The 13,000-nt window shown below is 45.6% G+C and overlaps 1 protein-coding gene across 2 annotated transcripts in view; it reads right to left on the bottom strand.

Annotated features, from left to right (window-relative positions):
• WDR59 (WD repeat domain 59) overlaps positions 1–12,774 on the bottom strand; it is a 49,048-nt gene extending 36,274 nt beyond the window's left edge. For both annotated transcript variants that reach the window (XM_050978792.1, XM_050978793.1), the window contains exons 1-6: positions 12,604–12,774; positions 8,371–8,420; positions 6,676–6,811; positions 3,417–3,502; positions 2,434–2,514; positions 342–379 (exon numbers count right to left, since the gene is read on the bottom strand). In XM_050978792.1, coding sequence (XP_050834749.1) covers positions 342–379; positions 2,434–2,514; positions 3,417–3,502; positions 6,676–6,811; positions 8,371–8,420; positions 12,604–12,657 — 445 coding nt within the window. In that variant the 5' untranslated portion in view covers positions 12,658–12,774. The remainder of the gene's footprint in view (positions 1–341; positions 380–2,433; positions 2,515–3,416; positions 3,503–6,675; positions 6,812–8,370; positions 8,421–12,603) is intronic.
• Positions 12,775–13,000: the final 226 nt, after the last annotated feature.

Below are 13,000 nucleotides of genomic sequence, written 5' to 3'. Positions count from 1 at the left end.
ATTACAGATAAGCAACCCAGGACAAGCAGTGCAGCAAGGTGGTTAAGCAGGGAGGAAGCTCCATGTGGCCATTCACCAATGCTGGGGCAGCAAATCCCAAGTACCATGACTGCCCTCCATGTCTGGGAACTTCAAAGGGTTCCACATCTCTTCTGAATTCTGCTTCTCTAAAAGGAGTGAACTGGAGCCTCTCAGGCTGCTCCTACATGGGACAATTACACATGGTGGCACTCCTGCACTTTGCCACACCTGGCCTTGGAGTATGAAGGGAGGGAAGAATAACAGCAGGGGCATGCAACAATAATGCTGTTTAATGCCTACATCACACACATCAGACTTACCAACTGCAGAGAGTGAGACCGTGGGCTTCCTGGTGTCTCTGAAATACAATGTGGCCACTGTAAGTACACACAGCATAGCCCAGCCTTCCCAGCGAGCTCCCTGCTATTCCAGCACTAAGGTAATTGCTGCCTTGGGACCTAATGTACCTTCTGCTTACCAAAATACACCAGCACTAATGGAATAAAGGTGACCAGCTGGAGGACAACAACCATCCTGGAAGTGTTCAAGGCCAGGCTGGATAGGTCTTGGAAAAATCTGGTCTACTGGAAGGTGTACTTGCACTTGGCAGATGGATGGAACTAGATTTTTAAGGTCCATTCCAACCCAAACCATTCTATGATCCTGTCTTGACAGCACGTGCAGCAGGAAGTTTAGGACAGAAACAGAGCTGGACTGGATCAAAGGGAGGAGAAACATACACAAAGTGTGGCATATTCCAACTGGGTAGGCAAGGAAACAGGGCTCATGAATTGTTGCTGTGGGAAGCAACAAAGCAGCATTTCCAAGGAGGATTAAAGGAACAAAAAGAGCTGTGGAAGCACTCAACAAAAGCCACTGATGTGTTCATGGAGCCTTTGCAGATTCTGATTCAAAGCAGATGGAGTAGTTACTACAGAGCAAAAACTTCATGTCTAGCATATAATAACAAAATTAGAAGAAAATCAGCCCAGCTGTGTGCAGACCAAATTCTGTCTGTCTACAAACCAAATTTTGCAGCAGCAGAAACCAGTGTGGCACCATGACAACTCCTAGCAGCCAGGGCATAGATCAAGGCAATAATGTACTTCCTGGCCTTGCTCCTCAGGATTTCACCTGCTCTTTCATGAAAAGTGACAGTGAAAATAAGGAATATTATCTACAGCTTTTTCTGTTCGCTGAAAACCAGAACATTTTCTGGAATGAACTGCACTCCTCCCTCTAAGAATTTCTGCCTAATCAAAAAGTTATTTTGTATGAAAAATTAAGTGGGGAATTTCCAGCTGCCCTTACTGCAGGGCTACCTCCTTAGGGTGTCATTAGAGACAGCCACTTCAGCAAGATGTTAATTTGCTGGAGGCCAGCAGCACCAGCACCTCAGTGCCACAGCAAGCTCAGAGCTTTTCCCAGCACAAGTGGGATGTAGAGGCTTTCAGAGACTGCTTAAGGAAGCAGTTCTGGGCAAGTGATACAGGCAGACACAAAACAATGGAAAGGCACAATAGAGTTAAAGGAGGAGTTTGATAACAACCTTCAGACATCTCTATTTTTTCTTCTTGCCATTAAGATAGCATCACAGGAAAACAACCGGCAGTTATTGTATCTCTGTCTTTTAATTACACATTAATAATATATTGTCATTCTCAAGCACCATTTAACCAAGGATCTAAGTGCTTGTTCATAGGAACTAAGCAAGCCCCTGGGTAGCCTGGTGCAGTGGGGTTATATAATTATCCTCCTATTATAACTGAGCAAGGGAGGCAGAGAGGAACAATGTGATTTGCTGGGGGTCATAAAGAGCTGTACAGCTAGCAAGAGAACCCAGCAGTCCCAGTACAAGCTCCTTGCTTCTCAGGTGTAAAATCTGCAGCTTAAATTTGGACATATAGCTGGAAATATCTGCTACCCTGAAAATACTCATAGCAGAAAGCAACAGCAGGAAACAAGAGAAGGTACAAACAGGAAAACCTTCCTGAATACCATTGTCAGCCTTCCCACTACTGAGGGAGAACCAGCAACAATTAATGAATTTAGTAGAAAATGGCTATAGGATCATGAAATGGTGCTCATTAACTGAGCTTAAAAAAACCCCAGCAGACTGAGGAACAACCCTGGGCTCCAGGAAAAACCCCCAAGGAAATATCTGAAGTGGGCAGGGTGTGAAGCCAGACAGCTGTAGCTTAACTGTGCCACTCTACTGCCCATCACTGACTCTGAACTGGCTTGAAAATAGGGGAACAGAAGTTATCTTGGAGACAATGGGAAATAGCTGAAGACCCCAGAAGCACAGCTAAAGAGCAGCTCCCATCAGGGTGTGCTTTGCCCTGCAAGCTGATAATTATAGAAAAGAGTCCCAGTGATTTCACCAATATGCAGAAACATTCTGATTCTTACTTGATGTCCCAGATGTAGATGTATGTGTCCACAGAACTGGTGACCAGTAGGTCTGGCTCAAACACTGCCCAGTCCAGGTCACTGCAAATGCAAAATCATAGATCAGTAAAGAAAAGCACACAGATGTTGCATCAACTTTTCACAAGCTGCCAGTACATTCTCCAACAAATTCACAGCAACTCCATGACATCTACTGAAACTTTTAAAGTAAAAAGCAAGATCTTAATAATTTCTCTAAGTAAATTCCAAGAAGCAATGAAATGCTTCTAAGTAAATTCCAGTGAAGCATCCTCCTAGTCCTGAACTTTACAGCTACTGTGTGTGTGCTCTTTCCCCTCCAGGCAAAGGAACACTGTCTCAGAGAGTTCTCAGTAACCACACATCCTTGGCATCAACCCCTCACTCTGGGATGCTTCCCTGTTGGGAACACCAAGTGCACCTGGGACATAAACAGCCTCCAGTCAGCCCAAACAACTGTCATTTCAAGGGCTGCAAATACTTCCCACAGTCAGGAGCTTGAGTAAAAGCAGTCCCTCAACTGTATTTCCAACCCAGCATTGAAAGGTTACCTTAAAACAAGAGGCAAAAATCTCCCCTGCGCCACTGTAACATTCTCTAAACTTGGTCTTTGGGATTACCTGCCTTAATTAAGCTGCTATCACACAGAAACACAGCTGTGATTCAATTTAATAAACAGGCTATCTGTTTCCCAGATGATGGCTGTTGCTTTTTACAAGGATAGCAGCCTAAGGAAATGACATTTGAGCCATCAAGGGCTAAGTTGGTAAAATGGGGGAGCCATGAGAGGATGAGCCACTTCACACATGATATCATCACCAAATGGGAAGGCACTCCAGTCCAGAGAAATGAGTAAAAACAGGCTCAGAGCAGAGCCTGAGTGGAGCCAGGACCAAAACACTCAGCTTCTATGAAACAATGCATTATTTTCCACTCAGCAGCCCAGAGCATTGTTTGTTCTTCACCTGATCACACGTGTGTGTCCTTGCAGAGATGTGCAAACTTCCCCATTACCTTCCTTCCACTTATACAGATCAACGCGCTGATTGCTCTGCAATTAGATGGAAGAAAGGAGAGACAGTGTCAGGCCAACAAGGTAGGACATGGATCTGTGTGTTAGGACCTGGTTCCCTTCACTTTGAACAACCTCAGTTAACAATGAGTCATGCTGTGATTAGCAAAGTCCTTGCCCAAAGCAGGAGAGCAAAGATGAAATACAGGCTGCAAGGACTTTCAAAAGCTTACACTTCAATTACACCCACTTAAAACTTGAGATAAACTAGAAAGGGAAAAAAAAATCCCACATTGCAAAATCTTTCCATGAAATTATGTTCTCAGAGTCTTTATTTCCTAACAACATGCTGTAACTGCAGGCAACATGCAGACAAATTCTCTCTGCAGGAATACCCCGCCAGTCTGTTACATTCACAAGTGGAAGTTTTGGTGAGGGGGATGATGGATTACCACTGGTCTCCCTCAGCTCTCTGTCAGTTCCCTTCTGGGATAATCAGGGCCATTGCCAAACACAAACAATACAGTCTAATGGCTTCAAGGACACCTCCTCAAGGGTATTACCCCACTCCTTGCCAGCCCAGGAGAAAAGCTTTAAATGTTTATCACTAGCTATAAAAAAACAACAGCAAACCAGATGTATCAATGACAACATTACTCAGGGTTCCTTCACTCATTCCAGGAATAAATCCTTGCCCAAATGCAGCCACATGCAAAGTTACTTGAAACTAGTTATTGTGCTGTAAATTCATGTTCTGTCTCAATCACGGGTCACTTCAGGCCAAGCCAAGTCTAATCTTTCTGGGGCTGGAATTGCCTTTGTGGGTGCACACACAGTGCCAAGCAGTGGATCATGACTGGAAATCATCATTTCCAGTGGATCATGACTGGAAATTCATGCAGATTTTGCAAAACCTGAAAGAACATGACCTTAAAATGTTATTTTCATTAGCCCCCTGTTTTCAGACATTTAGGTAGATGAGGGAAAAGGTAAGAGACTTCATACAAACACACAGTTGTTGAGGTTGGAAAAGACCTCTAAAATCACTGAGTCCAATTGTTACATTACAATTTTTGTGGCAGATTTTTTTTGTGGTGGTGGATTTTCTTCCTACCCCAAAGCTGCTTCATGTGAATATCAACTTGCAGACAGATAAAACATTACAGCTTTCTTTGAAATGAAAGGTCCCATCACAGCTCAGCAATAATATATGACATTTCTCTAACTGCTCACAGCAGGGCTGCACAACAGCTTAGGGCAAGAAAAAACTCTTTGCATGTTTCTCATTGACAGAAGTATTTAAGGGGTAGAGTGAAATTACCCAATGGGATTTACCCAGGACTCCAGAGACAAGACAAAAGATAATGATCACCAGAGAGACTGCTCCTCCCAACAGGAGCTTTTTCTAAAAAAACTCATTTTTGTAAGTATCAATATTCACTTCCAACAATTTCATCACCTCCTTGTTCAAGAATATGTGGCCACACAAAAGGAAAAACAAGGATCTAGGATTGAAAACAACACCATTTCTGAAACAACAGCTTAGGAGTCCCCAAAAACATGCTTGAGCCAGAGGGCAGACACAACCAAGCACAGCAAAAGAACTTGCTCCAGCTCTTCTGGAAAGAAGCTAAACACAAGGACAGATTCCCCTCTGCCTGTACCACTTCCAATTAACAGGACTTCAAACCAGATGATGCTGCTGGCAAACGGGATGGCAGCCTTTTACATCCCTTTTCCATCCATGGGATGCAGAAGGGTAAGACCCTTGGGCTGTTTACATCACAGTGAAATGGCTTGAAAGGTGGTATTTTTGACCCAAACTGAAAAAGCTACCTGATCTCATCTTGGGGATTTCTCAACCAGTGTGTCTCAGCAACTATGTTCAAATCCCCAGAGCATCACAGCATCTTTTTTTATAAACAGAAGCAGCAAGGTTTGATGCCAGCTACACCTGGTTTCAGTCTGAACAAGATGGGTTCCTGTATCCACTCATGGCACCAAGAGATAGGAGTGCTCAGATGGGCGAGATGGGCACAGCTCTCCTCTGCAGCAGGGTCCTGCTCAGATCAGGATGAACTCATCACTGGATATTGTCTTCAGAGTTTGTTTAAAAAGAAGCTTTCCTGCTCCACTTGTGACCTCCCCAGTGCATTTCCTTACTTGGTTTTGATTTCCACAGACTGCACCCAGAAGTGGCACTGAAGGACACATTTTTGCCAGTTTTACTAACCCTCTGCTCAGAAGGCATCTGCTGAAGGCACCTTTAAGACATCAGACATGTGCCAGAGCTGGAAAGAGACAGGCTGGGGAATGTCAGAGAGCAAACAGCCAGAGGCTCCCAGCTGACAGCACCAGTCCACTTTTAAAACTGCCTTTTAATTAAAAATATAGCAAACCAGGAACAAAAATCCTATGAAATCACCTTCAACTAGGCGTTTACTCAAATGAATAGACAGAGAGATTTCTCCATCCCTAGCTAGTCCAGGACTCCCAGGCTATAAAAGCAGACAACACAGCAGAAAAGGCAGCTCACCCTGAAAACAGTCTGCAGCTGGCTGGTGCCAATGGCCATGGTGCTGTGGCTGATGGCTGAGATTTCCACCAGCAGAGCTCAGGGCCCCTGGGTGAACAAGCTGCAGAGCACAACAGTCCAAACACAGAGCAGAGCTGAAAACTGCACTTGGTCTCACACTGCCATTACTGTTTCTTCAGCACAATCCACTGCCTCATGGAACTCCTCACTGACACAGTCCATGCCCAGCTGCAAACCCCAAGCTATATGCTAGTATTGACCTGTGCTATTTACAGACTGCCTGGTGCACCACAGCCGAACAGCAAGGCAGGGAGGTGAAAACAAAACAGCACAGAGCAAGAAATTCAAGAAGTGCACAAATCTCAGACTGGAAATCAGAAAATAAGATCATTTCCCTCCAGAAAAGAACCATTTGGATGCTTGATTTATTTGGCAAAGTGTTTTGTAAATAACAAGCAAGGAAAACCAGATGCAACCCTGACTGCCCAATAACTGAGAGCCGTTCAGCTGAACACTTTGCTGGCAGTAAATCAGAATTAGGCCTTGATCTTGCAACGTGACTTGCTGAAGCATGTCTGTGCCAGCTCCACGCAGCCTTCCAGCTCTGCAGAGGCTCACCCATGAAAGAAAGAGCAGGGCAGAAGACGAGTTACAGCTTTTAAATGAGTGAACTTACGGAAGCTGCAAAGTAGTAGGCGTAGCTGTCGTGGGGGTTCCACTGCACCGCGCCAATGTCCCACTTGCTCTGCCGGGAGATCTTGCGGTGACCCTCGTTCGGTGCATCCAGGTTGACAATGTAGAGGAAACGGCGGCTGCAAGACACACAGACACAAAGGGGCTGCACCTCACAGGACTGATCTCAAAACCTCAAGCTCACATGGAGCTCACAGCCCTGTGTCTAGAGGCACAAGAACCAAAAGAAGAGAAGCATTCCACGAGACAAGTGAAAACACTATTCCTGAAAATGCGACATTTGACTACATACTTCAGAATTGACTTTAAAAAACCCACAAGCCCTCAACAAAGTCAAGACACACTGAAAGTAAACAGGATCTGCAAATGTAACAGATAGCTTGCACCACAGAAAAACCCAGATAACTTGGATACAAAAGAAGCGCTGGAGAATGGTGCAAACACATTCAAACAGGCTTTGCAGGCCTAACGCTGCTGCAGCAGCAGAGCCTAAGTGGCACAGTCCCAGGAGTGCAATGCAACAGCTTCAGCCTGGATATGTTGCTCTGAGCAAGAGTTAATGAGCCTTGACAAAGATGATTCTACGTGGGTGCTTCTTTCCACACCAGTCTGAGGGCTTGGTTCTACCAACAGTAAAAAAATACCTGCACAGAGCTCATGCTCAGCTGCAGCAGCTTTTTAACGGGGGTGGACACAGTCCTGCACAGATACAGTTCCATTACTTACCTGATCTAACTCTATATGCAGCATAAATAATGCTGCATGATAGCAAATCTGAGCTCATACATCCTGCTGGATGTGGCCAATTCCCCACAAAGCAAGGTATCATCCCACGTGATTCATCTTACAAGCAAGAGAAACTGCCCAGAAATAACTGTGAGCCAGCTGAACCCTATGGAGGGCCAGCATCAAAACATAATGAACCCTATATAATTACCCACATGAGCATTATCTCGGCTGCAAAGTGACCACACAGCTGCTCTGAGCACTGGCCATTCCTCCTGTTATTCCTGTACGGCACTGCCAGACTAAGGGTTTACACACAAGTGAGCATCGCTTTGAGCTGTACCAAAGGATTTGGTTCCTTGAAAACTGACCAAAGATCAACTATACTCACATGATTCTGAAATGAACATCCTAATTGGTGTGGCAATTGTGTCACTGATAGGGGGACAGGATTAGCTGATAGTACTGAAAAGCAGGAGCTGGAAAAGTTGAAGACTCGCCCTGGAGGTAGATACAAGACCAAGCTCTCCCGGAAACTTGGGCAGCTTGGAAGTCTGTGGCACCTACTGTGTTTGTGATATCCCACACTGAACCAGGAGAGAAGCAGAGCCCTGTGGGAATATTTGAGGCAAATTTTATTAGCAAATAATCTAATCCATATTTCAAGACAATCCAAATAGTACTTCATGATGCTCCACTTCCCATATGGGGATTTGGAAAGGAATTTACCAGGAAAGCCACACCAATATTTTACTGTGCTCTTGTTGCTGTCTCTTCAATCTGTATCCCATTACGAACAAGCCCCAGAATCAGTTTCATTGAGCCTTGAACAGAATTCAGCTGCACCTTTCTGAAACAATCCATCAACCCTCCAGCTGAGGTCAGCCTACAGGTTGCTGGTCTGGCTTGTGAAAATGACTGTCACACTTCTAACGGGGACTGTCACACTCACCCCGAGAGAACCGCGCGCTGTCCCAGGCAATCCACCGACATCGCAGTTGCCTGTTAAAGAGAAACAGAACAAAATTAAACAAAACCTGTCAGGTCAGCTGCTCAGTCAAACATATGGCTTTAGGGAGGAGTTCAGGAAAGTAACACCCCCCTTAAAATTGCACAGAGGGGCAATGGGTGTAGTGGTTGCTTTTGGGATGCAGGACAGCACACAGGAACATCTTCGTTAGCATAAACTGAAAACAAAACCTAGCAGACAACATTATGAGCATTAAGACCTTGCTCCCTTCTTCCTGCTATGGCACTCACAGCTGCAGCCTTTCAATCAGCAGTCTCTAATAATCTGTATTAATCAGCCTCTGCTCCTGCTCAGGAACTTTCTGAGTCTCTCTCTTTCATTGCAGGGCCAGATTTAATTATATATGTACTGGGAGATAGAAATGCAACCATTTGTGTATGGCTGGTGTTCAAAAATGAGAGATGGCCAAGAGGCATCAGAATTTACTTGGCATTGAGTTTAAAGAAGGCTAGGAGATAACTTAAAGGCCTTTAGAAAAAAAACAATTAAAAAAAGACTGTTTGCATATTGTCTCCCCCTTTTTTTGTGCAGAATGAACTGGCTGAACATCTTGTTTAAATGCCAAGAGAATAAAGGAAAATTTTACTTGGAAAGCTGAACAGTTCCGCCCATAAACAAAGATATGACTTCAATAGACTTTTGAGCATTCACAGTACAAAAATCAGAATATGCCCCACATTCTTCACACTAACTGCTGTCATCTTCAAAGCCGCCTCTCTGAAGGCTCAGGATGTATCTCCTGCTGCTGCTCAGGACTTTAAGTGCTCTCAGCATGGATGTAACAAGACTTCAGCATGTCCCACAGTTACTACTTACAAGCATCACTAAAACCTGACAGACAACACAGAAATCCCACTCCATTTCAGTCAGATCTGACAGTAGAATATTCATCACAAATTCTGAGCTGCTTCAGCTAGGGCCCATTCCCTCCTTACAAAAACCCCAAGTGAGGAAAAAGCAGCATCACAGACCCATTCTCCTCTAGAGACCACATGGCAAACAGCTACAGCTGCCTGCAGAGTTTCAGCAGGAGCTCATGGTAAACCAAAACCCATTTCACCACTTTTACTGTTCCAGGAACACCCCCCTTTCAATTACTTTTTCCTAGGCAGCAAATCCAATCTTCTAGCAAAGTTTCCCTAGTCTTAAAGCTAATGCTGTAAATAAACAGCTAGTTTTAAGATCTCTAAATGATAAGGAAACAATTCCACCTTTCTAGACTCCACAGCACCTTGCAAAACACAGAACAAAACCTGCAAAAAAGTAGGTTACTGAATCTATACAAAAAACCAACAAACAAACAAAACAAATCAACAGGAAAAAGATGTTTTCCCAGATGGTACACATTTTTCTTCTGAGAAATTAAAATGAGGATCACTAAAGCCACTACAGTAATCAGAGCTTTCTCATGTCATGAAGAGCTAGTCAGGAGACATGTTTCATACAGCTGGAGCAATCTTTCCCCAAGACAGAAAAAAACAATGTCAATTTTAAATGATTGATAATTTCATATACAAGTTTATTTTTTCTAATGTTGGCACCAGGATCTCCTAAGTCCTTACAAAATGTTTTCAATAATGAACACTGGTAAACTGTTTTTTTCCAGGCACCAAGCATCATAGAATGTAATGAACAATCAGAATGATGTAAAAAGTTTCACATGTCAGGCTGCTACTCTGATGGGTCACAAATTAAGTTGTTTTACAGCAACAAACAGTTCCCTATGATACAAGAGCCTTGTCTAGGCAAAGGAAAAAAAAAAACCAAACAGTTGTCATTTAACAGTGATATGTCAGTCTTCACAGCACAACCTTCCAGAAGGGGGGAGTTGAAACTGAACAAACCGACCTGAAAGCAGTTTTTATCCCAAAACAATACTGTGGATAGCTATAACTGCTGTTCATGAATAACAAGAACATGAGTAAGCACAGTAGGAGCACTGCACATTTGAGAATTTGCTCTGAACCCAAAGCCCAGGCAGCATCTTCTCAGCCTTCAAGCATCTACTTTGGCATTTCACTTGATTTCTGCTAGGCAAGCCAAGGAAAACTCCATTTTATGTGTGAACTTTCATTAGTTTCCAAATTAGCTTCATTCTCTCCACCTGAGAAGCAACACACCAACCCAATTTGACATGGCTATGATGTTTTTCAAGAGCTGCAGACTCTTAACAAGCAATAGCAGCTCCCTGCATCCCTAACCTCCCATCCACACACTGAGTTGGTAAAAATGGTTCCATTTCAGCACTGGGTGAGTTTTGCTCTCCTTTTGATAGTGCCAACAGCCCAAAAAGAGCCTGTGGGCCTGTTTAGATCAGATGAGTACACAGACTGCCACCTCTGTCAGCTTGTACAGAAAAATTACACTTGTAGGTAACATGGGCCCCAAAACACACAGTGGTTTTCTGATGTGGTACAGGTTGGGTGCTGTAGCTTTCTCATGACACACTCCAGCATGGTGAACAAAGACAACTGCAGTGCTTGCAGAGGTCTACTGGCTATAAATGTAACAGCTGCCCACTCTTTTGATTCTTGTTTCCTTCAGGTTGTTTTTAGGGTAGGAATTTTGCAGATAGTGTGGCCTATATGCAGAGCTCAAGACTGGTGCTGGATGATTTCAGCCAAGGTGCTCCAATTTCTCAAGCTCAGGTTTCCCACCTGCAAATATGTTCCTGCAGACTCCTAAAAAAAAGGCTCAGACACAAATATATAAATGAGTTTAGCCTGAAGCAGCAGGCTGGGAGCCCCAGCCAGAGCAGTTCTCTGGTTTCATGTGGGACAGCAGGCAGGTCAGAACAGGTCCAGGAAGATCACACCAGAGTAAAGCAAAGTGACTGAAACCCCCATCTTCACCCTCTGCCAAGGTCTGTGCCAGTGCAGGAGTGACACTGAAACCAACTGCTGCAGCATGGGATGGCAACACCTGTCCCTTCTGCTCCCACACACCAGACATTATGAGTAAGCAACAAAGTCATGAGGCCCTCTCTCTCCCGAGCCAGATGCAACATGAATCTGTGATGTAGGAAGATGTACCGTCAGATCTCATTACTGGCTTCCTGAGGGCAAATTCTCAGTAGCAGACATGGCTGCTTGAACGCTTCTGGGAGGAAAATTAATACAAAGCTTTTGAGGTACAAAAGTGAAAAGCTTTGTGAGCTTACAGAGGGTGAGATGGATGCAGCACACAGGACTCAATGCTTCTGTTTGCAATGGTGAAGGCAAAGCCCTTACTGCTTCAGCACAAGAGGACAAAGAGACAAGAGAGCTTCTAGAACTATTTTTTTAAAATCTTTCTGGGTTTCCGGCTGAAGTAGCTCATAGTTCACCTACTGTATCTAGCTTTGTTAAGCTATTGCCAACACCTTAAAACCCCCACATTTCTTCAAACAGAATCACAGAATTCTAAAATGGCTTGGGTTGGAAGGGACCTTATAATCATTTTGTTCCAAATCCCTGTCATGGGCAGGGACATCTTCTAAAGGTTGCTCAAAGTCCTGTCCAGCCTAGCCATGAACACTTCCGAGGATGTAAGAACAACTCCTACAACACCACGTGAACAAACAGACTCTGAGCCAAGCTCTACTATCACCATCAGCTTCAAAAACAAAAGCTGACCACTTTGCTATTCACAAAAAAAAATATAAGCCATTTTTTATTTTAATCAAGCAACACCCAGCAATTTATTCGGCAGTGAGACAGTAGCTGTAACAGTCTCCGTGAAAAGTGACAGAGCCATAGAATGGTTCGGGTTGGAAGAGACCTTAAAGCTCCGCTCATTCCAACCTCCTGCCATGCGCAGGCATCTTTCACTAGACCAGACTGCCCAGGGCCACATCCGCTCTGGCCTTGAGCTCCTCCAGCAAAAGGAAATGAGGAAAGACGTGTGGGAAGTGGCAATATCGTATGTTAGCCCTAAAAAGGTATTAAAAAAAAATACAAAACCTAATTAACATCAGAAATTAAGCGCCCCGTGAATTAACGCGTTATCTCCGCGCAAACGACTCCAGACCGCCTCAGCCGCGGCCATCGCCGCCGAAAGGCCCCGCGGGGCCGCCGAGCCCTCCCGGGCCGGGACCTCCCCCCGCTGCGCTCGTCACGGGCCGGCCGGGGGCTGCCCCCCCAGCGCGGTGATGCGGCAGCCCCCGGGCCCCCCGACCTGGGCGTCTCGGAACTCCACCACCACATTCTCGCTGCTCCAGCGCGCCGCCATCTTGGGCCGCCTCGGCGGAGCCTGCGCGGCGCCTGCCCACTGTGGGGCACCGTGCGGGGGCTGCTGGGAGATGTAGTCCTGCCGTCCCCCCCCCACCCGCCCCCGGCCCGGTGAACTGGGGCAGCGAGTCCCGTGGAACCGGGGGGATCCCACGGCCCGAGGGGGGTTCCCCGTGCGGGCCCGGCCTCTCCGGAAGGGCTCTGGCCGCAGAGGCCCGAGGGTGTTCGCAGCCCCGCTACAGAGCAAGACGTGTGCGTGGCGTGGGTCGAGGGTTGTGTTCCGCGGGGCAGCGCCCGTTCCTCGGTGCGGTGGCGGCTCCGCGTCCCGCGGCGGCGTCGAGCGC

Source organism: Serinus canaria, chromosome 11 (genome assembly GCF_022539315.1).
Source record: "Serinus canaria isolate serCan28SL12 chromosome 11, serCan2020, whole genome shotgun sequence".
Taxonomy (NCBI): domain Eukaryota; kingdom Metazoa; phylum Chordata; class Aves; order Passeriformes; family Fringillidae; genus Serinus; species Serinus canaria.
Note: the sequence above shows the minus strand (reverse complement) of the source record. Positions and strands in the feature narration are given on the sequence as shown.